The sequence below is a fragment of the Ursus maritimus genome, unplaced genomic scaffold (genome assembly GCF_017311325.1).
Source record: "Ursus maritimus isolate PB19 unplaced genomic scaffold, ASM1731132v1 scaffold_16, whole genome shotgun sequence".
NCBI lineage: Eukaryota > Metazoa > Chordata > Mammalia > Carnivora > Ursidae > Ursus > Ursus maritimus.
The window spans coordinates 38285452-38311646 of record NW_024424008.1 but is presented as its reverse complement, the minus strand read 5'-3'; the positions used below and the strand labels follow the sequence as shown (position 1 = coordinate 38311646).

Genomic DNA, 26195 nt, shown 5'->3' with positions numbered 1-26195 from the left:
GAAGGAACCGAGATGCCCTTCAACAGATGACTGGATTAAGAAGTTGTGGTCCATATATACAATGGAATATTACTCAGCTATCAGAACGAACGAGTTCTCAACACTTGCTGCAACATGGACGGCACTGGAGGAGATAATGCTAAGTGAAATAAGTCAAGCAGAGAAAGACAATTATCATATGATTTCTCTCATCTATGGAACATAAGACCTAGGAAGATCGGTAGGGGAAGAAAGGGATAAAGAAAGGGGGAGTAATCAGAAGGGGGAATGAAGCATGAGAGACTATGGACTCTGAGAAACAAACTGAGGGCTTCAGAGGGGAGGGGGGTGGAGGAATGGGATAGGCTGGAGATGGGTAGTAAGGAGGGCACATATTGCATGGTGCACTGGGTGTTATACACAACTAATGAATCATCGAGCCTTACATCGGAAACCGGGGATGTACTGTACGGTGACTAACATAATATAATAAAAAAATTAAAATAAAAAAAAATAAATAAAGAAAAAAGAAGATTAGGGAGAAACCCCAGGGGATTATGGATAATGTGAAGATTATATTTTGGAATCCTTTCTAAAACAAGACCCCTATATAAGAGTGAAACTTTCACTGCAAGGACTGGACTGCAGGATCCAAAATCTCTCTCTTCCCCTTCTTTCCTCACTCCTGTGTGAACAGCAAGCTTGGGTCATTCTCAGTCACCAGGCAGCTATCCTGAGCCTTTCTTTCTCAGCACCTAAGGCTGGAAGGCGGGGGAAGAAGGGGAAGGCTGATTAAAATGGCCACCCCTTCAGAGGAATATTGAGTCCATGGAGGGGGAAAGGGAAGGGAGAGGGAGAGAAATGCTTAGAACTGGAGCACTGGAAAGAAAGGCAAGAAACAAAAGAGGGCAGAAGGCAGGAATTTCATTGTTGCTTGACAACCAAAGCCCTGTTGTTCCTGGTGAGTTTACCTCGCAGTGAGATGTCCAGGCTGTGCTCTGGGCAAACCCAACCACTACAGGAGAGGAGGGAGGAGGGAGAAGTGAAGGATGGAAAGGTGGTAACTGTGTGCTCCACATGGTGAGACTGGCTCCCAACTTCTATTATATTTCAGGTTAGAGTATGCTCAGCCATGATCTGGAAGAGAATTAGGGACTGGGTTCAGATAAGCAGACACAGTAGGGTTCTAAATTATGCTGTGAAAACGGCTAGAGGAAGCTGGAAAAGACTAGTCTCAAAGAGAACAAGGGATAGACAGAGGCACTCATCAAAGTTAAGGCAACAGGGAAAATAATGGAAGGAGCATGGGGAAAAGGAACTAAAATGAACAGAAGCACGTTGCGGTAGAAGAGGTACCCAAAGGTATTTGCTTCCAGTTTCTTGTCTATGGCCTGAATTTTAAAACCTTTCCAAAGAGAAGGTTATCCATCCCGATACTAAGGATATGGAACAGAGCTCTGGTGACGACTCCAGTATCTCCACATAGTAGTAGGGATTTCGGGGGCACCACCTGTGGTTAGAAAACAAGGGGGGCAGGGAGGAAGTGGACAGGGGACTTATCTTGAGGCTGCATTTATATAGCAAGCATATCACGTTTACAGAGATTATATATTTATTGGGGAAGGGCTAACTTCCCCCCAAGAAAATCTCTGGCACCATAACTGGCACCATAATTACATCAGCACTAGATTAAGGTGTATTTCCTACTAGTTCACCCCTACTTCCTCCTTGCGCTAGTCCCATACAGGTCTACTCCTCCACAGGGCACCTGGTGAATCGTTATCTAAAGACAGAGGTATAGATCGAACCTCAAGAGTTAAAGTATGGCTGTCTCCCCAACTCCAAGTTAACAGGAAAGAGCCAAATGATCTCCATCCATGGCTGAAGCAACAGGAAACACCCTTGATCATTTAAGAGGTGGATAAGATTCCCGACATCAGTGCGACCTGGCACTGACAATGTCTACCTCAGTGAGATGGAGATCTAGGATTCTGGTATCCAAAAAAGACCTTGAGTATAGGACCCACTAGCTTATAGGGAATACCAACAGATTTTTTTCAACTTCGGATGTCCAGCTGGTTTAATCACCGTAGACTCTCCAGTTTACTCTGTGTTTCTGAGTCAAAAATGTTCTCCAATGAATCAGCTCCACCACTGACTCCTTGAGGGGTGGAATGCACTCAAAGGGGCAACCTCTGGCAGTACATTCTGCTCAGAGAAGCAAGTGTCCACTGAAGACCGATCAGAACAGAGGGGAGGAGGGGGAAAGTTCTCAACATTTGGGCATTATCTGAAAGTCACTGGCCCGGAGGAGAGGGCAGATAAGTAGCTTCTGAATCAGGGAGCAAAACAGCAAATGGTTTCCATTACTATCACCACCAAGACAAGGACCTGTAATTGCAAAATGAATCCTCCCTCAAAGGCGACAAATGGGTCTAGTTTAACCTGCAGCACCACCTGGTGCCCAGACAGAGAATTCCTGTTCTAACTCCCCGAAGTCCCAATAGCTTGCTGAGCTTTCCAAGATGTATTTAACAAAATGATCTCTCACGGTCTTCTGTGCGCATGAACACTCTCTCTCACATACACATACCCTGTCTGTCTCTGTCCCGCTCAGAGAGGGACTGGATGAAGATATTAAAAATATGTTTAAAGGTTACTTTTTATTTCAAAGCAGAAACAATGCCCTCTCCTCTCTTTAAAATGCTTAGTGTCTGGAATATTCTCTACACTAAGCCTGTCTAAATGATACCTATCTTACACCCAGCTCTAAACACTTACTTTCCTCTATAAAGCCTCCCTAAACGCTTATGCCCAAGAATCCAATTTTTTTTTTCTGTGTTTACAGTCTACCATGTCATTTAACCTCACGTTCAATATTTCCAATTGATTCATATGGGTTCTCTCTTTTCTTAGGCTGAAAGGACCTTGAAGTAGAAACAGTCACACGTTAGATCTGAAGAGCTAGCCCAGGCAGCTGCTACTTAATAGGTACATATAGGCATCAAATCTTACAGACTTTTCAAAAATTATCTGTAAAGAGGTCACCATAGCAAGAACTACATAAAGTTAGTTTCCTAGAAAGCGAATGAAGAGGGTCAGGAGCACCTGGATTAGGGGGCAGTTCCCTGGTTCTGAAGGAATTCTGAGGTTCTGCTCTGGATATGACTGGGGAAGACTTTCAGTATGTAAGACAGGATGGAAGACTGCACAGGGATCATATGAAGAAAGAGACCCTGATTTGAAGGGTGCAGAAAAGAACTTCTGTCTCCCAGGGTCTTTTGCTACTAACAGATCCCAAAGCGAGCACACTATAAAGCCTTCTCCCTCCACCCCTCCCAAAAAAGCATTAAAAGGTAAACATATTCTCTACATCAAGTATGTCACTGCCCTAGCAATTTAGAGTCCCCAAGGAAATGGAACACGGAGCTTGTAAAGATGGACGAGAACTCCCAGTTACCGAGTGCATCCATGTGCCAGGCATGTGCCAAGAGGCTTTCATTATCATCTCTTATCCTCCAGCTAACTTTGTGAGCTAGGCACTGTTATTCCCATTTGGAGAGTAACGGAGGCAGAGGGAGGTTAAGTGACTTGTTCTAAGTCACACAGACAGACGCAAAGGAGGATTTGAATTCGGATCTGACTTCAAAGCCCATATTCTTACTTCCCTGTGTGGAAGGAAAGAGGCCGAGAAGCACAACAGCAGGACATGTTTTTAGCAAGGGCCAGCTTAGGAGGCCCATGGCAGAGAGGACACTACGTTCTTTTGGAAAGTAGAGTGCCACTAGGATAGGAGAGGGCCTGAAGGGCCCAAAGGAAAAACCTCTTCTCAGGCTCAACCATGGCTCTGGGAATTCGAGGTGCTCACTTAAAGAGCTACGGGGGAGCGATATAACAGAGACTCAGTTTATACTGGTGTTTCTTGTCGCCGAGCATGACTGAGGAATCCCTGAGATCCTCACTCGTGATAAACAGAGGGACTGATTTGATTGGAATGGTATGCGATGTTCATTCGACCAAATTTGTTAAGTGCCTTCCACATATATGATTAGGTGCTGACGATAGAATGATGAATAAGACAGAGGCCCCGCTCTCAGGATACCGACAGTCTGAAACTGTCCTTCAGAACCGTCCTGGGTTCCTATTTGTGGTTACAGATGGGCAAGAGATACCAGTGACTTGACCTGAAGAAAGGTACTGAGGTTTAAATACCTCATGAGATTCTGTTTTATTCTTAACTGATGCAATGACCATTTCTGCCTCTCTGTTGGAGTGTATGAGAATTTACATGCAGAAGTGCCAAAACACACAGGCACAGGCAATCAGCTCCTACCTCTCTGTTACAACCTGAAAGATGTACTCAAGTAGAAACTGTCAGTATATGATAGAAAAAGACATGGTATCTTCATCCAAAGGTGGGTGTAGAGTAAGTGACACTCAAGAAATATGACAGGGAGGCCGCTCATAATAGGAGAGACTCCTGGGGCCCATCCTGGCCCCATCTACAGAAGAGAACTTCCCTTTGTCAAGGTCTAGTGGGACAGGTGTGAGACAAGCAGTGTCTCTTTTCCGCCAAGGAAGCACAATACAACGTGAGCAAAGCCATCAGGGCAAAAAATTATTTTCAGCACCTCTAAAAACTACTTTGAGTCAATAATGAGAGGGCCGAAAATAATCTGACAGGAAAATCTGGAGACTTAGTTTGAGATAATTTTGAGACTTAGTTTGTATCTGGGGCTCTTGCAATAGTATGCTACTTTCCTACAGAAACTGCATGGAGAGAGAGAGCAGGTGTAAGAAACCACAAGGCGTCAGAACTCAATTACGAGAAAGAGAAGTCTATGGAGCAAACGAGAAAGCTGTAATCTATGTTTCCTGAGAAACTCTTAATCTTAACTCATAAAATCTTTTTCTGACTGAGAACAGGATGCAGAACAGGGATACCTAAGGGAGACTATGTAATCTCTGATCCAGAAATGTTTTAAGAATAAAATCAGAAATATGCAGACGGAATTTATATACTACCATCATGTGCACGTGTCCCTGAGTTCAGTCAGATGGAAAGCAAGAGAGACCAGATGCAAATAAGGCAAAGGGACTTGCAAGTGAGGCCAGATCTAGCGGCCACGGCTTGGTGAGAAACCCTGCGGAGTGGGGAGGCAGCGCAGAACAACAGAAATTGCACGGGCTTTGAGGCCAGGATAACTGAAGTGGAATCTCGGGGCTGGTAATTATTAGCTCTACGATTCTGGGAAGGTTAATCTGAATATCCTTTTTCTCACTTGTAAAAGGTATAAATATAGGTCTATCTCACAGAACTGCACTGCACATCACTACATGAAGCAAAAAGCTGCTTACTTGGTATAGTTAGTATTAAATAAATGTCAGCTCCCTTCCGGTGCCATTTGCTTGTACCCTTTGGTGGCAGGCCTGGAGTTTCCCTTAAGATATAACCAAGGTCAGAAAGACCCTTTATCCATCTGCTACCTAGACATGCCCACCGAGAAAGAGGCCCTTCAACAGACTCCGCTTAAGGAACACCTAAGATCCTGGAGTGACCTATGAGAATCAGTGCAAGCAGAGTACATGGTCAGCCATTCATAACTGTCTTTCAGGAAGATGAACATGCATGCCTGGCAGCACAGCCCTCTGCAAGGGTCCCCTCCTCTCTCTCCACATGCCTTTTCCTGACCTTTCCTGGGAGATGGTTTGTAGGGACTGCATCTCTAAGAAAAAGAGTCCATGGCCTGGCATAAAGTCCAGAACTTGCCATTTAATTTTCTCCTGGGCCCACTGCTTGTTGGACTCCTTAAACCTGACACATTCTTTCTTTCCTCTTTCATCTCTATAGAATTCCTGACTTGACATACTTTTCTGTTCTCCTTTGCCCACAAGATTACAGAAACTTCTTTTTTTCCTTCCTCGTTTTACCACGCTATTCCCTTCTCACGTGCCCCACCCCCCAACCCACACACACATATGCACACAAACACACTCACTCACTCACTCTTTAAGAAATCCTGATGTAGATGCCAGGAATGTGTCTGCTGCCCTTTTGACACAGAGTCTGATGCCATCTTCGGGGCCATGGGGAGGGCAGAGCCACGGGACGTGGCATTCGTGTACTCTACTGCTAGCCTGTCTCATATTTTTATCATGGCATTGCTCTGGGCATCCAGGCAGGGAACCAGTCCAGCTTCTTCTCATTCCTTTGCTCTACATCAGGACTCCATTATAATCTCACCCCTTACCTTGGCTGGATCTTCCTGCCCCAAACCTTCTACCATCAATGGAGCACAGTACATCTCTCCTCTTTCCCTCCAACCTAGTCATGCCTGAGTACTTGTCCAATTTCCTAACCCTGATTCTGATGCACGCAGGGATACTGGTAAGTTTCTTCTGTTTTCAGACATGAGCAGTCTGCATAAGCTGGATTCACTCCTTGGCTTAGCCTGCTACCCCCACTCCTCTGCCCCTCCCTTTGTCTCTAGTTCCAAACAAGGAGTGCTCCTTCTTACATAATTGGATGTTCCCAGCACAGAAGCTGACACATGGGGTCAGGCACGCATGCGTGCAAGACTTCCCTTTGACTTAACAATGCCTTTTTTGGGCATCTAACTTCTCTTCAGCTCCCTTCCCCTCCACTCTCTCCACACCATCAACAATCAAGGGAGATTTATGAAGCCTGGCTCAGCTCAGAACTCTTCCAACCTTGGCTTAGAAGGAGGGGTCATGAGGTTGAATTTACTCTCCTTTTTTTTTTTTTGCAGGCTGGAAAGCAAGCTTGAGTGAGGGAGTGCACGCTCATGATTTGGCAAGAGTCCTTGGCGTCCAAGGCAGTTATGTATATATGGGTCTTTTAAAGGAGCAAGGAGAGTAAACAAAGCTGAAGGCAGAACTTATTATCTTCTTGGAGATGATAATGCAGGAGGTTGGAAAATTAGGGCATTTTAAGGAGATGAATGTAAATCTAGATGGCCGTACCGTCCCCGATGCCCCAGCTGCTGTGTGTTCATGATGGCTAGAGAAGCAGCAGTTACTCTCAGTGGCACCAGTACCGACTATCCTTCTCTTTAATGTGCAGAACTCAAAGAAGGAGAAGAAGGAGAGCCCAAGTAATCTGCAAAAGGATACAGCTCTGATCCTTATGGTTTCAGAGACACAGCAAACATGGTGCTCCCTGGGCAGCAGTCAGAGGGACAGTCTCAGAGAGGCCAGCACTGAAGCAGGAAGCAGGGAGGGACCACACCGTACCTCTTGTCAGGGTAGCAATGGTAGGTGGAGTGTCAGGGGAGGTGCTGCAGCTTTGGGGGGATATCAAATTCCACCTTCTCTGCTTACAAAGCAAGTAAAGCCCAGGAATGTAGCACTGTATGAACCTCTTTTTAAAAATAAAAAGAAATGTAAGCTGTCCAGGGGAGAAGTAACATGGGCTGACCTTAGGACGCTGCGGGGCCCTTTGCGTTACACGTGAATGTGCATACACATAAACGTGGTTTGGAGTTTACAAAGTGACTGATAATCTCCTCTTGAGGAATGCAGACTACTCTGAGGCAAAGATTTTTGTTGGTTTTTAATCCCTTCAAATCTCAAGGCAATCCCTGAAAGATAAAGTCATTACAGCTGAAAATCAGACAAACATGGGTTCGAATTCTGTGTGTGTTATACTTATTAGCTCTGTGATCTGGAGTAAAAAACCGTAACTCTTTGTAAGCCTCAGCTTCCTCATCTTTGAAATGGAGATCATAAGACCTCTTTCACAGAGCTTGTGGGGGGATTAAGTGATATAATACACTTGCGCGTTCAGCACAGTGTCTGCGCGAAGTAAACTCTCGACAAAGGTTTGCTGGATACTAAGTATCCTGAAGGAGACAAGGTCATCAATGTCTCCACGCTGAGTCCTGAAATATGCCCTGTCTTTTCCGTGTCTACCACGCACAGGGGAACTTGCTGGTACGAGACCACAGACCACAGATCCTTCAAGCCTCTGGAAAGGGAACTGGGATTCTTTTTCCAGATACCCACAGTTTCTTCTTCACTCCTATCTTAGAAAAGCTTTAAGAGCACTGTGAACCCAGAACAAGATATTTGAGAAGCGGGCCATGTTTAAAAAGATGGAATGATTTCTAGGGAAAGATGAAAGGCCTTGACCAGGCAAGGATGAGACTCTTAGTTCTAGTCTGTGGAGACTTGGGGTGAGAAGGATGTCAGCTGGCTGTGTTCCTATTTCCACTGCAGCTAACACAAAACAAAATGGACTTACGGACAAAATTTGATTAGCAATAAGTATGAACTTTTTGACAGGAAGGGAGATGAGACAACTGACTAAGTACAAAATACCATCGCCTGGAAAAATCTATGATGAACAAAGATAACAGACCACAGTTACAAAGGGTTTTCCAAAAGTAATAGCCACAATATTCTGTTCTTGCACAAGATTCATACTGGCTCCGTTCAAAAACACTAAATATATCCAGAATCTCTCTCCTTTAAAAAACAGAGATGCCACCCCATTTAAAAAAAAAAAAAAAAAAAGTAAAAGTAAAGTCAAGGGAAATTTAGCTGTAAGCCCTGTCCCTGATTTTGTGTATGGTGTGAGCTACCTGTAGGTTTTGCTCATCTTCATTCACCTGACAGCTACGTACCCACCTAAATAGAAGCGTGGTTCTAATGGAAGAGTCAACAGATGGGGACGCAAAGGTTAAAACAGCCTGATTCAAAGTTCTTTTCATGAGGAAAGGCACTACTTGATTCCAGCAGCTCTCCCCACCCATGTAACCAGCAGCACCAGTAATCCTGGAAAATACTACTGAACTCTATACTTAACCTATGCTTGTCTGTGCTGGAAAGAGACCCAGGTGGTCTGCTTCCTGATGTAAGACATGGGAACACTCTGGTTGTTGCTTTAACAAATGAGCCCATTGGCACAAAGTCACCTTGAAAGGCCTTATGAAGTCTCTATTGTTTAGGAGCTCTATTCTCTGTTAGCTCGGAGACAGGCATAGTGGGGATAGTGGTAGCTATGAGAGGAGACCGGTATAGAGTGGGGCATCCTGAAGTCACAGAAGTCATCCTGAAGACATAAAAGTAGAGCAGATTTGGGGCCACTAGCTGGAGGAGTTAAAAACAGAAAATACCTTTTATCCTTCCTTCCTTTTTCTGAAGTGCAAATATTAAGACCTAACATCTACTGGACACCTTTTATAAACCTAAACAGATTGATACTACTATTATTCTTATTTTCCAGATGGAAACCAAAGCTCAGAGAGATTAATCACAGCAAAGAAGTAGTATACGGTGTAGATAAGAACCTGGGCTTTGAAATACCTGGTTTTGATTTCTGGCTCCACCATGCATTAGCTTAATGATCATGGATAAGGCCCTCAGTTTTAACCTCCATGAAACTGTACAAAATGTGAAAAGTAGGGACAGAGTCTGTTTCATTCACTACTGACCAGCCTGGTGAATAAAGGAGTCAGACCAAAACAATTTCCCAGCTGGACAGAGAGGTAAGAGTATTTCAAGGTAAAGTGGATAAATGCTACAAACAGCCTGGACAACTGTCTACCAGTATGCTTAGACCAGAGGTCGCAACATATGTACTTCTGCACATTCCATCCGTTCCACTTTACCCTTGTCTCTTCCCTAACCCTAGAGAATTGATAATCATCGCCCACTGAGGTAAATGCAATCCAGCTTAGAATTCTCTGTCTGAAATTCCCTTGTATTTAATCTTCCTGTTTTAGATTTCCAAGAACCCTAACTATGTAAAACACTACTTCTTCAATAATTCCCAAATATATTTCTCTCGCCTTCCCTGGTACTGGCTCAAGCCCTTTAATATTTCGAGTTGTTCGAACTTTAAGTCAACTTCTTCCTACCTTTTTAATATATGAATCTTAATCTTTTAAAAATTTCTCCTGACTCAGCTATACTTTTCTGTTCCTACTGAATAATTTCTTGTGTTCTGAAACCAATTCATCATGTAAATGACTTCAAGGACAGAGGGTAATCAATTATCACAAACTAGCTAGTTTGAGAATCTTCCAGTTTTTGGAAAGCACTTGGAAGATCAGCAAGGGGAAACTTAACAGAGGAAGAAGAAATGAAGGATCGGTTAGCAACATTCACAGGTGACTGAATAAGAACGCAGAGAGACTCTACTTCAAGTAGGAAGGTAATGAGAAAGGAAATGTTTATTCTTTTATCAATATTTAATGATCATCTTCAATGTCCTGTGCTAGTTGCTGGGGATATATTGCCAGGTCTAGTCCTTAAAGAACTGGTAGTGTAGGGCAAAGTTTCTCAACCTCTGCACTACTGACATGTTGGGTAGGATGATTCACTGTTGTTTGGGGGGGAGGGATGCTGTCCTGTGTAATGTAGGATGTTCAGCAGAATCCCTGGCCTCTACCCACTAGATGAAATAGCTTCCTGCCTCTTTCCTCAGTTGTGATAACCAAAAATATCTCCAGATACTGCCAAATACTCCCGGGAGAAAACAGCCCCCCACTTGAGGACCACAGTTTAGGGAAAGAAGATCATTTCTCTAATATACTGATAAGTATAATCATCACAACTTTAAGACTAGAAAAGAGGGCTCCTTAGTTCTGGGGGAAGGTGGGAGAGGATACCACAAGGAGTTTCACAGAACAAATGACATTTAATGCTACATTTTTGAAAAATATTTAGCAATAGGCCAAGCAGACAAGAAGATGGAGAGTTTTGGACGTAGGGAAGGAGACAGAATGAGAGAGACAAGATAGAATGAGTAGAAGAATGAACAGAGAAAGACCATTTTGGTAGAGATAAGAGGAAGAATAAAGGCCTGAAGGAAGAGAGACCAGAGTGTTCAGGCCATGATGAATGGTTTGCATGGGAGAGAATCAGAAATAAGGCTGGGACCAGACCATGTCACATAGGAAAGGAGCTGAAATTTTAATATAATAAATAAACATGTATTTTAAACACAGTGGAGCCCTTTTTCAAACAAAAACTTACCCAGATCCCTAGCCTATTACACTGACCAAAATGAAATTTCTTTGATTAGATCATGGTCCACTCAGCTTCTAAAGCACCTCTGCGGAACCCTAGAACTCTGGGAAACATAGTGGAAAAATCACTTTTGTAGGCAATAGGGCACCACTGAAGGATATTAGGTATGGACTATATGTTCGTATTTGCTTTTTGGAAAAAGCACTCTAGTGGCAGAGCTGAGTACGGAGGAGGGACAAGGGGGAAAGTCAAAGGGCATGGAGACTAGTCAGCATTTTATATGTGGATTTCGCTTGGAGACCGGTTGTCAGCTACAACATGTAGGAAAAAGCACACTGGCTTTGGAGTTATACACATCTAGCTTCAAAGTCCAGGTGTCATTAACTATGACCTTGGGTATGCTAACTGACCTTGCCAATCTCTATTTTCTTCTATAAAATGGAGCTACCTACCTCACTTGGCTGCTACAAGAAAATGTTATGTACACAGAGGTCAGGTGCTGGCATATGATGAACACTCAGCAAATATGAAAGTGCATCCTCTTCTCTCACTAGGTCTTATTATTATTAAAGCTCCTTAAGCTTCCCTGATCTTAAGTAACTCTGAGAGTCGGAGGGCAGATTTACTTGCTCCTTGTTAATGGATTTTCTACTTGTAGAACTGACACACAATTCTGTTTTTAAAAACAGGTTTTCTTTTTGGAGTGACCTATTATGATGAGCCATATGCTAACAGAAGAGGTCAGAATTTGGCTTCTTCTTACTTTAGGATCTGCCAGGATGTCTCAAAAGAGAGAAATCAAAACAAGAAAGGTCAAAACACAAGCACTGTGTATATCTGTCTGGCTCTGAGACCGTGTCTCTGGCCATCCTGAGTTTAGCAAAGTTTGTGTCAGTTTCATGGTTAGAAGTCAGCAGCTAAAAACTCCAACCACGTGCAGATCTTTTAGGAGATGAACGTGGTGTTGGGATCACAGTCCACATTTTATATCCAAGTATACTTTTATTCCTTACCATCCTGTGTAAGTACTTCTTTAGTTGTGAATATTTACACACCTTTTGGAGAAAACAGTCTTTATTTTCGGAGCACTGATCCGTTTTCTCCTTGTCTCATTGTTTATCATCACAGTGAATATATACCGTCAGTGGAGAGAAATGTCCATTGTAACGAGGTGAAAGGTATAGGGCTTAGGGGTATAACTGGGTAGAAAATTGAACCCCGAGTACGAAGAGTTGAGGTGAAGGGTTTTAAGATCACAGGCAGCGTCTATAACTCAGTGGATTATGCCAGAAGTCTTACAGAAGCAGACCCATTTATACTTTAGATGATGAGGTGATTAACACAAACCTTTTGGAACTGTTCGGGCAGTCTTCATCCCTGGGCACCTATGACAGAGTCTCTGTCTTCCCTTATGGCTGCAGGCTGCCTGGACTCTACACTTTCCCTCTCCAGTGCAGAATTCAGCATCACATCCAACCCCTGTCCAACCTTAGACTCTAATACGATGGAGAACTCTGCCATCTTACCTCTGAACTAGGGTTCCGAACACAAGATGAAGAACTTTCTGCATGTTTTCTGTACATAGCCATCTCCACTGTTCCATCAGCAGCAAGAGGAGCAGATCTAGGGCTGTGTCAGCTAGCTCCGTCTCTGCTCCTGGGGAATGAAAAGGCATCAAAGGTAACTCAGAAAAGACCCATTCTGGAGGAACATATTTCAATGCACTGGATCTTCACCTTTATATCAATCATCTTGTATTTCTGTAATTCTTCTGTACTCAAATCAAGAGATGTTTACTTTATATCTAAAAAGTGCAGTGATAGGCTCTGTATTTCTTTATAATTCTTTATGTTCCTTAGTCATTCAGTAATATTTACCTTTCTAAAAGATTTTGCATATAATTATTATGCCTATCTAGCTTCTGTTTCTTTTGTATGTCCCCCTGGGAACTGAATACATTCTGTTCCAAGAAACTGCTCCCAACTAGTGACTAACTGGAACTGGCAAGGCCCCATCTCTTCCATCCTTATATTCCACTAGCCTCCACAAAGCATCATGGAAATGTTGTGTGCAACAGATTTGGGGAAAGTTTTGGGATTCACTCTCTTGTAAGCAAGTTGCTTTGAAAGCATCTCCATTACACAGAGCTGTTGGGTTGGGATCCAGAAGCCTTCAGTTTGGTTCTGAGATAACACTCGGTTCGAGGAAGAGCATTCCACCTTTGGTAAAATATGCCATGACAATGACTGATTTCTTTCCTCTTTCAAAGACTGGAAAGACCACAGGTGACTTCACACCCATGCTAGGGTGAAGTCTCCTGAACAGATGGTACTTTATGGATGGAAGCATCTGTTCTTTAACCCCGGTCAGGGGGTCCCATGTCATCTGTGATTTGCTTCCCAGGAGATGTCCCCAGGAATACATAATGTTCCAGAATCAATCTCAGCAATCTGGTGCTACTGCTGTGATTAATATCATAATTAATCATCAACAATAATTTTGTTAGTCTAGGACCAATGGGTATTGTCTGGGCCAGGCTGCCCAAGCGCTCCTCCCTACAGGGTTCTTTAGGACATTAATAACTTCAGATTTGGCTGAATATTCGAGAACTCAATCCTACTTTTTTCTTAATCCCTTCTAACATATATATCTTTTCTGCACTGCATTTCAAGGGGGCATGGGAACTGGTATGTTTACTTCCCAGTCATTTGCTCAAAGACAGGATATTCAGTTCCTTGGGAAACAGCACCATCCTGAGCGTCAGCCACCCTCCTCGACCTTATGATTTTCTCAGGTTTAGTGTTTACCTAGAGCTGCCACCATGTGGTGACAGCTAGTCACAGCAGTAAAAAATAAGAAAGCAAGAGGAGGCACCAAGTCCTGTGGAAGAAAATGTAATTTCCTATCATGTGAGCATTCTGAATTTCTCAGGGCTAGAAGAAAAGCTCAGGCATAAACTATACCCTTAGAGATATGATGTTCAAAATTTACAGGCTTGACCTTGGCTAGAATTATACTGTTTCACCCATTTCGTCTTATTTGTAACTTCTTACAGTTCTCTGATGCTTTTACTGTCGTAACACTTTGATTTATGTAACCAGTGAGGTATGTGGGAAGAGGTGGGGTTGTGAACTTAATTTTTTACACAGTTAAGCTGAGGTCCACACACTAGAGGTCAGGTGACTGTTCAAGTGCACCTGAGAAACAATGATCTGAAATCAGCCTTTTTCCCCCCCTTCTGAACCCAGGGTTTTGTGATCTTTTCTTTTCAGTGGGAGACTCTGTGTTGGTGGAACTGAAAAACTCTTTTATTATAAGTTCTAGCTCAGCAAACATATTAATATCCAGGTCTCCCAATTTTTTCTCTGTAAAAAAAACATCTGCACTTCTTTTGGGAAGCAAACCTCCCTGTCCTCACCCCTTCTCCCTTCCTGCTCTATGTTGGGGAACTGGGTAGTGTTATCTGCTATGGCAGTAAATAAAACAGAAGGAAAAGATCCAGGGAAAAGGAAGAACTCCATGTTGGGCTTCAGTAGCCCAATGGTATATCTAAGTGGAGATTTCTGGTAAGCAAGAGGAAACACAACATCCAATATTTAGGCATCATCAGCACATGGTAGATTTAAAATCAGGAGTACAAATGAGATCACTCACGGGGGAGTATATAGAGTAAGAACAGAGAGCTAAAAATGAAGTTCTGGAAGGCTAGTAAGGGAACCAACAATGGGGCCTGAGAAGGGACCACAAGAGAGGTGGAAAGAAAACCAGGAAAGGGGTATCACAGACACGAAAGAAAGAAAGTTTGTAGGTAAAGGGAGTAGTCCAAAGATGCCAAAGCATGGCAAGAATAACATAAGTAAGATAATGATATTATAAGCACGGATCTTAGTTTGCTGGACCAGAACTCCCTGTTTTTGTGCCCTGCTCCTATTTGACTCAGCTCTGCGGACTATGTCAAATTCTTCTTTGTATCCCAGGATTCGGCACAGTACCTCAAACACTGGTGTTTAACACATGGCTTGCTTAGCTGAATACAAGAGAAAATGCATCAATGAATCCCAACTGTCACACTGTGCCTCCCTTCTCTGTGGGAGTGGGGATCTTGTCACGTACCTGGGTCACCATTGCTGATGTCTTGGGCTGGCACAGCTGCTTCTGACAAGTAACCATCCATACAACCTTTGGGGATTTGTTCAGGATCTTTTTCTGGGGCTTCTGCTGGCTGCATTTCTAATAACTTTGTCTGTTTTTCAATAAAGGATTCCATCCCAGACATGGATAGGATCTCTGACTCCTGAAGAAAAAGCCAGTGGCACATCACATAAAGAATGAAGAAAATAGGAGAGTAACCGTGGCCCTTCAGGTTTTCCCTGTTCTTTCCCTGCACAAGTATCATGAGTATAGAACCCAACTGACTCTGTGACCACCTTCGGAAAGTTTTCACTTTCTACCTAAATTGCAAGTAAAACAATGCCTTTGTATTCTCACTTGCTGCAAATACATTTGGGTGATCTGTTCTCTCCCAGGAACTGGCTTTCCTTCTCATTCTGCCATCCTTTGTTCCAAGCCCATGACCCTTGAGAAGCCAACCTGCCGACCCAGAGTGGGTAGGAATTAGAAACCACTGAGAGAAAACACTTTTAGAATAAAAACTGGAGATCCAGATGCTGGTTAAGTCCTTTAGCAAGGCACCTACATCCCTCCTGACGTTGGAGAATGTCTCAATTGCCTGTAACTGCAGGATCAACATCCCAGCTATTAATTCCAGGAGTTATCTAGAAACTTCTCACCACACTGCCTTCCTGGAGACAATAGAGAATCTTCTCAGGTGCCTCAGTTATATTCAGTGCTGGAGCAATCTTACTGGAGGAGAACCTCAATCTGGACCTGGTATTGACACAAAGAGCAGAAACAGAACATAATTCATGGTTTTAATCTCCCAACAAAGGGCTGCCAAGTATTACTACCTTAAAACAAGAACATCCATACTTATTCTTGGGAGCTTACTGGGGTCAGAGTTGCCAGGAGAGACCTGGCCCTGAAATTCCCGAAACTGATACACATTCTGGCAATTCTTAATACATAGTACAACCATTGCACTAAGCTATGGCCACAGTGCGTTTGTGAAGCACTTTTGCTCATGTAAAACAGGGACCAGTCTATCATGGTTGTATTCCCATAAGCTAGGAGAATGGCAAATACATACTCATTAAAAATTTGTTGGAGATTAAATAGATACATGGCATAAACCAAGGTTGTTGTTGTTGTTAGTACCCTTTTCGCACGTCCACTTATTCTCCTAGTGTTCCAAATAAAAGTAGGGAAGGGACCACAAGTGTTAACCTCACATTTTACGGCTCTTATAAGCACAGATATGGTCACCCTTCAAAATACGGGCTCAGTAAAAAAGGCTAAAAATTGTGTTACTGCTGGTCCATGAGACATGAACACAGAAACAAAGACGGTCAGACATATAGACACAAACATACAAATTCTCCACCTTACCCTCTCCCCCCTCCAACACACACACACACACACACACACACACACACACACACACTCTGTCTCTCTCACTCTCTCACTCTTTCTCTTCATAATGGTCCAGATACAGATATAAAATTTGCAGTAAGGGTTAAATGTGGTGCCCTCCCTTCCGCATGCTGGCTTCTGAAATGGTGTGTGTAGGATCCTAGTAAAGGACAGAATAGCCAAAAACAGGTCCTATAGGTGTTCATTCTGGCCATTTCCTGTTTATTGCCAGTACATGCATCTTCTGAGCTAAGATTTCCAGGAATGATGACAAACAGAGATCAGTTACAAGCCTTAATTCTTAATAGGAAAGAAACACCTCAATTTTCCAGGAAAATAGAAAAGGAGAATATACATATTCTACAGTTTTCCTTCTCGTCAAAAGTTCCCGGTCAGTTTAAATCCTGGGTTCCCGTAGCAAGACAAATATTCAGAAGGGATGCCTACGCTGGATCTCAGGCTCCTCTGGGTTGAGCACTGAGGAGTGTGGGGTCTGGCTTTGTACAAAAACTGGTATGTGTGACCCATCTCTTCTCTCCTAGGGCTTGAGAGTGGGGCTAGGCTTTGGCTCAGGACTGGCAATCACCCCGAGAACTGGAAAGGGTCCCCGGGTGACTGAAGGGCTTCTCACTTGCTAGGCTTCTTGCCTTCTGTCTGGGGCTTGCTTTCTGTCTCGGCCTCACTCAGCTCTTCTGTGGGGCTTTGGGGTTCGGAGCGAGGAAATGCTGTCTTCAAGGTGTCCACGATAGCACTTACCACCATCTGCAGGGGTCAGAGGTGCAAGGTCAGACAGAAACCACCAAATGAGCAGGTGTCTCGTGGGGCTTCGTGCAATGAAGATGAGCACAGAGCGGGTCTAGCTAGTGGAGCCTTTTCATCAGCATACTCAGATACCAGACATTTACTGGCAACTATCCCCCCTTTTCTCGATGGCCATAAAAATCTGCTTCCTCACAGAGTTAAGACAAACAATGCCATGGGAAAAGAAGCCAAAATAAACAATAAGATAAATAAAAAGCTCGGAGTTCTGCAGGCTGGTGAAACACTTCATTTTTCAATTTCTTTCCTTGTATATGAGGGAATGATTTTTATTTCCAAATCAATAATACTTTCACCAAGATGTGAATAAATGGAAGTGATATAGGTAGGAATATATGGAAAAGAGAAAGAGTAAAGATTATCAAATAAGAAATACATTCTAAAAGCACATATAATATTAACATGCTCAGAGTAATTCACAGAATAAAGAACTGGTTTTTCCACTTACTCCAAATAATTTCTCTTCTTTACAGAAAGAGTAACAAAAATCACTCATGTCAAAATTAAGGAAATCTGGAGTTGATATAAACTCCTCATAAAGACCAAATAAAACAATCCTCACCGAAGAGTAAGACTTGTCTGTATTTCTCAGAATGGAAAAATGGCATATAGATATTTGCTAAAAAGGAAAATGTACAAACGAAACACTAAAAACCTAAAGAAATGAAAAGAAATCTTTACTTTTCCTTTGGTACTCCTTGCTAATTAACACTGCTGGCTCAGAGCAGCGCCATGCCGTCCTTAATTCATGCCTGTGTTCATCCCCTACCCGGAGTGCAGCCAGCACAGCTGAGACAAGCTGAAGTGGCAGACTAGGACTAGACAAGCTGAAGTGGCAGACTAGGACTACAGTGCAGCACGGGAGGTAACAAACCAGGGAGAGAACACAGACGACAGCATGAAGAGATAATGCAGCTTAGAAAATACAACTTGCTCTCAAGGCTCACAAAATTGTAGCTTGTGGGGAGGGTCCTTATCTGCTCTGTTCACTGTTGTATCACCAGCAGCTAGTCCTGTTCATGGTCAAGCTTGTACTTGACCAGGCAAGCAGTAAGTGGCTGGTGAGTCAGTGAGTGAACACATCTGTGTAGATGGACACATCTGCATGGAATTCTGGGGATTCTACCTCATTTATCCCTTTCCAATTTGCAGCTTTTTCCTCGCATCAGTGAACGTCTTCTAATTCCTACCACATGAAATTCCACTTTTTCATTTTATCCCCTGAAGTCTAGAGAGAGGTCCGCCTTCTGCCAATGAGTCAGTGTTTTCTAACCTTTTAAAACATATGCCATCTTTGGATAAACATAAACCTCAGACTTGTGTCCTGGAAACTCTCAAATCAGCTGCTTACAAGAAGGATATAATGTGTTGTACAAATGTCCTTCTCCTGCCATCTTCAAAGGTTCTGAGATACCCTCTTGAAAAAAGTATAATTCTTTCCATGCTACTCTCCAGCAGAGAATCAGCACACCAGTGTAAATCCAGCTTAGTGTCCTGTCTTAGGGCTCTTTTTCCTGAGTGACCAACACCAGGAATGATCTTTATCTCCAGGAGAGACCTTCCTGCCCCCACCGATCTATGGAGGTACAGATCTATCCTTACCTCCCTCTGCTAGAATAACAATGTCATAATATCCCATAGGAGATATGTGTACCCATGTAGTGTCATAGCAAGGTGATGGTCCAACCAATATTTGCCACAGGTCTTAAAAATTCTAGTCCATGTTCTATGGACTCCTCTCTGCTGTCTCTCCCCACCCCCAACCTCCTTTATTTTTCAATCACTGCCTACACTCTGGTGAGAAACTAAAGCTGAGCACAGTGGCCCTGCTGGTACCTTGTCTATTCTGGACACCATGAATGGTTTCTTGACAAAGGCAATACGAGCATCTGTGTTCAGAGCAAGGAACTCCTGCATCTCCTCACTGTTAGCGATCTCTGGAATGGCACAAAGTTGCTGCAAAAGACACAAGAAGGATTTCAAAGAGAAATTCTGGTCCCCGAGTCTCTTCAGCTTGGCTTAGGTATCTGGTAATTAGAATGAAAACACAGTTGAAACTGAAGGTGCTGACCTTTAGAAAGGATTCCAGGAGGCTCTTTCGGGCTTCTACTCTGTCACTATCCATGTTTCCAAATGGAAGATCTGGAAAGAGCTTTTTAGGACCCTTCACATCTTAAAAAAAAAAAAAAACAACACAAACTCATTCACTTAACATTCACTGAGAGATATTCCACATGAAATACACCATATATGTAAAGAAAACAGGACTGTTGAATATATTCCTAAGATTTTTTTAAATTTCAGGAGGTCCAAATATACCCCAAGGATATAGTACATACAATCTACTCTTGTTATCGGTGTTTACACTAACGTATAGGAGGCCATATGCTACAGTAGTTACAAATGAGGACCCTGAAGTCCAGTTGCCCAAGTTTAAATTTTTGCTCCAATCCCTACTATAAGAATGACCTTCAGCAAGTTGCCTAATCCTTCTTTGGGGAGAATGATAGTTATCTATCTCATAAGCTGTTAGGACAATTAAATGAGCTAATATGTAGAAAGTACTTAGAAGAGAACCTGGCATACTTTTTCAAGCTTGGTTCAGCAGTAACTACTGTTATTAAGAAAGAAAATGCATAACTGAAATCCACAACTTATGCCTAAACTTATTAAAAGGTTTATTTGGATGACCATCAGTTTTTTTTTTTTTTTAAACAAAGTAGCTGCTTACTAGCTTATTTTTAGAGTTAAATTTTATTACATTTTCTTAACTGTTCCTGTGCCTTATGGGTGTCACATAGCAAACACACAAAAAGCCTGGTTGTTAAAGGAAGGATGGCAAGCATTTCTGGAGACTATTTTAATATTTAAGAGCAATCCATCTATGTATACATGTGGAAAAATTGATTTAACTCCTCACACTATTTCACAGACTCATGTGGAAATAGGAGTTTCTCAAGCTTAAACTAGATGGGCCCCAGAACAAAGCAGTAAGTGTCAGAGAAGTGCCTCAGAAAGAATGTGATTGGTGCTATCCAGCACTAAAACCCACAACATCTGAAAGCAAACTGGGGAAACACCGGCCCCTGGATGCTGTGTTCTCCTCTTCCATCCCTTCCCACAAACTAGTAGGCCTAGCCTTTCAGATTAGGGGGCTAGATGTGTAAAGCAAGCAGGCAGTCCGGGCTGGGGAAACTCCTGACTTTTGATGAACTTTCGGAGATCTGATTTCTCCTCCAGACGAGTCTGCAGATTGAGGAACTCGCGGTAGCGGCGATTCACAGTGTGGTAGGCCACCTGCTGCAGGCCACTGCTGTTCTCACCATCCAGGGCCGTCTCATACTGTTGAATGAACACATTTATTTAGGGCATCAGCTCAATGGCCACACAGTAAGAGGAGAGTAGAAGTAAAGGGAGGAAGATGGTCCTATTCTGTTTCTTTCTTTCTTTTATTTGACAGAGAGAGAGAGAAAGTGAGGGCACACGCATAAGTAGGCAGAATGGCAGGCAAAGGGAGAAGGAGAAGCAGACTCCCGCTGAGCAGGGAGCCCGATGTGGGGCTCGATCCCAGGACCCTGGGATCATGACCTGAGCCGAAGGCAGACTCTTAACTGACTGAGCCACCCAGGCGCCCCTATTTCTGAACCTACTAGATCTGATTGCGGCTCTGAGTTGTAGTGAATAACTCAAATTCCCAGGGCAGCTGAATTAAGGAATGAGATGTGTTTCCCCACATATGTGGCCCAGAAAGAGAAATGAGTTTTGCTGTTCTCCATTCCCTCCTTCCACCTCAAAACTCCCGCCTGCAAACACTTTCTTAACTTATAAAAATGGATATAGGGTTCCTGGGTGGCACAGTCGGTTAAGTGTACAACTCTTGGATTAGGCTCAGGTTGTGACCTCAAGGTTATGGGATTTAGCCCCCATCAGGCTCCACAGCTTGGAATGGAGTCTCCTTGTGATTCTCTCTCTCTCTCTGCCCCACCCACTTGTCTCCCTCTCTCTCAGACATAAATAAATCTTAAAAAAATGGCTATATTACTATTTTTCAAATCTCAAAGAGTATAAAACAGAAGGTACAAGACCACCTCTTTCACTACTAAATTGTGGGTTGGATGTTATAAGAAGATAACCATTTGCCATTATACTTGACCAGTGATTATTTACGTTAGTTGGGGGGAAGAACAAATAATCCAAAACAGCTGATGAATAAAATCATTTGTTTGCCTGGAATGCATTAAAAGAACATGTGTTTTTATTTTGCTTTGGGCAGATTAATTATTATTCTTGGAGCTGAATTGAAATTTTTTTTCCTAAACACATATCATCTGTATGATTGGAAGTCACATGAAGACTGGAGATGTTGTAAGGGGTCAGAGTTTGCTGTCTTCATATGCGTGGAGGGCCAGTATGTGGGAAAAGACAACTTGTACTGAATGTTCCCCTAGAGCAAACACCCTGAACAGCATGAAAGCTGCAGCTCAGGACAGGGTAGACTTTCTGACAGAGGAGTTAAGATATAATGAAATGATGTGCAGGAACTATGTATGTACTTGTTCTCATTAGGAGTAGGTTACCATTATTGTCTGGAGGAGGTATTACACTGTGGGGCAAGTTATGGAAGAAATGATCTCTTTGTAGGTGGGGCTTAAGGCTGTCTTAAAATTCTCTAAAGCCAGAGAGGAGTATTCGTTATGAAATGACATGAGCGAAGCAGTAGTCCCTCAGACCAGCACTGAGAAGGAAAAGCCTAGTAAGAGACACAGACAGAATTCAGGGTAGGGCTCTCAAATTTGGAGCACTTGGGAGGTCCTGTGGAATAGTCTGCCCCTGAGCAACACTAATCAATACATTCCCAAACCTGGCTGCACCTCAAAAATCACTTGTGCTGCTTTTTAAATAGATTCTGACAGACGCTGATAGATCTGAATGAGAATTTACAAAAATGCCCTCTTCGGGTAATTAGGAGACAGTCTATTCTAAAGCCAGTTTTAGGGAGCCACTGCTGTAACTGAACTCACCATCTGATACATGTACTCCTTCTTATCTCTACCGAGTAGTTCCTACTTCAGTGCTTGAACACTTCTAGGAATGAGGAACCTGGTACCTTCTGAGATATTATATATATATGAGATATATATATGAGTGTATATATATATATAAACTTCCTTCCTAAACAAAGGACAAAAGATATTAGTAATTAAAAAAGGAGGGGCGGGGGCGCCTGGGTGGCACAGCGGTTAAGGTTAAGCGTCTGCCTTCGGCTCAGGGCGTGATCCCGGTGTTCTGGGATCGAGCCCCACATCAGGCTCCTCCGCTATGAGCCTGCTTCTTCCTCTCCCACTTCCCCTGCTTGTTGTGTTCCCTCTCTCTCTGGCTGTTTCTATCTCTGTGTAATAAATAAATAAAATCTTTAAAAAAAAAAAAGGAAAGAAAGAAATTAACAGGGAAGTTTGGAAAGAGGATTTCTGGACAAGATTCTATATTGGGAACCACTGAAAAATACAACCCTCAGTATCCAAAGAACCCTGAGATTCTAGGATTGTTTGCACAGATACTAAACAGAAGCCAACTTTGCTTTACAAATGATCTTCCGACCATTCACATATAGATTCTTGTCGAACTGAACATAGTAAATGAAAAGTAGCCTCTCTCCCTTAGAATACTAGCTTCATTGACTCTGCTTTCCAAACCCATTCCAGCCCAGAGTGGGTGACCGTAATTCTAATCCTGTTACCTTCACCGTGTAGAGTGTATATGGGTGGAATCCAGTGCCACTGTGCTCTCGAGCAGTAATGGTACCAGTGATACGAAGGTTCTGGATGACAACTGGGCCATCTGGACTGGTCAGGGGCTCAAAGCTGAAGGTGGCTGAGCTGAGAGGACCGGTTGGAGAGGAGGAGAGCAGAACCTGCGGCAGACTAGGATCTACAGAGCTCACACCATTGGTGAGATCCTTCTCTAAGCATGAGGGTCGTGGGGGGCAAGTCCTTTCTGGATCTGTCAGCAAAGCTGTAAGAGAGGTGACATCTCCTTGCTCTACTTCCTTGTCTGCTGTGTCAATGTGGATCTCTGGACAGGAAGTCAGCATGGAGACCAGCAGCCCTGTCTCTGTTTCTGTTCCTGGACCCTCCTCGGCCTCTGCTCCTTCAATTCCTCCCTCAACATCCTTAGACTCCAGAGACTGGGGACCCTCCAGGGCACACAGAGCATCCTGGATCCTGTCAGAGAGGAAGTTGCCGGGGGTCATGAGCATGATGGTTTCCTTGCTCAGTTCAGACAATGGAGACTCCAGCTCTGTGTCTTCACATAAGAACAAAGGGCCTCGAATATCTGGCTGTAGGAAATGAGATGAGTTGTTTCCTACTTTCCTTTCTTCTGGGACTCCACCCAATTCTCCCTCTGTTGCTTCATGGCCTTCTTCAACTTCTGGGGAGTGGTGGGAAGGCCCGTCAGGCTCACTACAGTTCAGTAGCACCGGCGCTGCTGCTGGAGAAGGGGCTCTTACTTCTGGCGGGCTCTGTACCTCAACAATCAGTGGCAGAGATGTGGGCACTGAGGGCTTTTCTAGGGCACTGGCTGGGGAGGTTGATTTAACCACTGCTGTCGGATTACTTCTGGCCTTGGAAAAGATGCCCACAAGTACAAGGTGGATCCAGTCAGGATCTGACAGCTTGCTGATCAGTGGTAAGATTACATTGCAAGTAATGAGTTCCACCACTACATGGCGCCCAGTCCGGGTCTCCAAGTGGGGCTTTGGCACTAGTCCTTGAAGCAACAAATTTACAATGCCACGTGTATAGCTGACCTCAGTGCTGGAGCTCTGTACAGCAGGGTGTGGGGCAGTAGCTAGGCAGTAAGCCTCCCAGAGCTGGGAGGGCTCAACTGTACCACTCTGCTTCCCAGCCAGGGCTTCCTTTGCCTGAATATAGCTCTGCAGGTGACAACCGCAGAGAGTCAGAACCTTCTGGGCAAGAGCATGACTGTCCACCATGCCCATCCTCCTCCGGAGCTCCTGGACCAACCCTCTCATAGCGGCCTCCATTTCTTCCTCAAAGGCTGGCTCCTGGCTCACTGAGCGGTACCAGGATGACACAAAGTCCCGAATAATCATTTGGATGGTGCGGTCGATCTCCTGCTCCAGTTGCCTCTCTGCCTCAGGGTTTGGAGGGCAGGTGGCCACTGGGATGAAGCGTTCCAGGTGCAGTCGACCCGAAGCCCCCACAATGGCGTTTGAGCCCAGCCATCCTCCCAGCACCGCTAGCAAAGCAGACAGAAGGCACAGGAGCCACACATTGACAAGAAAGTGGATGACCAGGAGCCAGCCGAGCACGATTCCCACAGCCATCAGCTTCGGGCTACTCAGTAGGTTATTGAGGTTCCAGCTGGACCCAGCTGGAGCCTCTTGTAACGAAGACACTGTCTCTGCCTTCATGGCTGAAAAGGGCAGATGGCTACCCAGACGATCGCCGTCTTTCTACTTCACTTGAGGTAGGGAATGGGACGTTAAGTGTGTACGGAGACGAGGATATCTAGGGTGCTATTCAGGGCCCCGGGCGGGGCGGGGCTCTGGGCCCTCGGCGTCTTACACGCACTGCAAAGCGACAGAGGCGGCTCTGCTTCTGCCCCCAGCTCCAGCCCCTTCCAGCAGAGAGGCCGCCCTTGAAGACTCGGCTGCCTTCATAACCCCGAGGTCGGAGAGCCTCCGCGCTGCCTGGGGAGGGCGGGGCAGGGCCTACGGCGCCCCTCACCCAACACTTACAGACGCCGAGGACCAGGTCATACACCGCTCGGGGGCGCGCCCAGACCGAGCCCCGATGTGCGGGGTACTCAACGGTGTCTTCACTGCCGCCCTCTGAGGAACCCTCCGCCGGGTTAGGGCCCCCCGGGCGACTGCGATCAGCAGCCCGGCTTCTGTTACGGCTGCCGGCCGGCGGCTGCCGGCGACAGCTTCCGGGTCGACGTCGGCAGAGCGGGGCATGCTGGGAGAGCGGCCGCGCGCCCCGAGGCGCGGCACTGCGCTGCGCGCGGCTCCGCCTGGTGGTAAGGAACGGCCGTGACAGCACCAGCGGAAAGTGGTCTCCCAAGGTGTGCTTGCAGAACCCGTGCTCAAAGGTGAGCCAAAGTTCCCAAGGGGTGTGGAGCAGAGACCGGCCTTGCAGGCACTAATCCTCGAAGACTGAGAATTCTAGCTTTAGTTATTAAATGAAGTCGGCCAACATTTCTTACTGCTTAGGCAGACTCTCAGTAATCCAGTTTATCTTAATCCTACGTGGGTATTTTTTCATTGGCCCCATTTTAACATTTACCCCACTTCCTCCAGCGCCCCCACTGCAGTCCCCAATAACAGCTCACCTACCTTGTTCTCAGAAATTGCGGAACACAAGGCGTACAATATTAATACGGAGATAGATTTATTCCTTAAATTTCATATACTGTGTAACAAAGTCATAGTTGTGATCTGGGGGCTATTTGCTGGTGGCATTACCCAAGCAATCAGATATTTTGAGCATCTGCTGTATTAAATCACTGTGAATAGGTACTGTGGACTAATAGAGCAGTCCTTGTCCTCAAGGACCTGGCAGCTAATTGAGGAGACAAGTTCCTGAATCATGAATGGATAACTAATAATGCAAGTCACTAATGTGTATAGTAAAATGCAAAGTCTTATAGGTATTCAGGGGAAGGACAGATCACTGGGGGTTGCAGTGGTTTAGAGGGAACCTCACAGAAAAAGTAGCCTTTATGTTGGATCTTCAAGGGTAAGAGTTGGTTTCTAACCCCCTCCATGTCGTCTTCCCCTTTTTTCCCAAATATATAGGAAAAGAAGGCAGAAGTAGGGATGTATTTTCAGACAATCCTTAAATATATTT

General features: G+C 44.3%; 1 protein-coding gene across 3 annotated transcripts in view; it reads right to left on the bottom strand.

The window, feature by feature from the left end:
* The window catches only part of SNX19 (sorting nexin 19), a 48876-nt gene extending 23635 nt beyond the window's left edge, over positions 1 to 25241 (bottom strand). Inside the window, exons 1-8 of one of the 3 annotated variants that reach the window (XM_008688320.2) lie at positions 25085 to 25241; positions 20526 to 20664; positions 19394 to 19494; positions 19159 to 19278; positions 17135 to 17265; positions 15765 to 15861; positions 15088 to 15268; positions 12501 to 12630 (exon numbers count right to left, since the gene is read on the bottom strand). In XM_008688320.2, coding sequence (XP_008686542.1) covers positions 12501 to 12630; positions 15088 to 15268; positions 15765 to 15861; positions 17135 to 17265; positions 19159 to 19278; positions 19394 to 19494; positions 20526 to 20664; positions 25085 to 25105 — 920 coding nt within the window. In that variant the 5' untranslated portion in view covers positions 25106 to 25241. The other 2 variants (XM_040631018.1, XM_008688319.2) reach the window with 2 other exon arrangements.
* Positions 25242 to 26195: the final 954 nt, after the last annotated feature.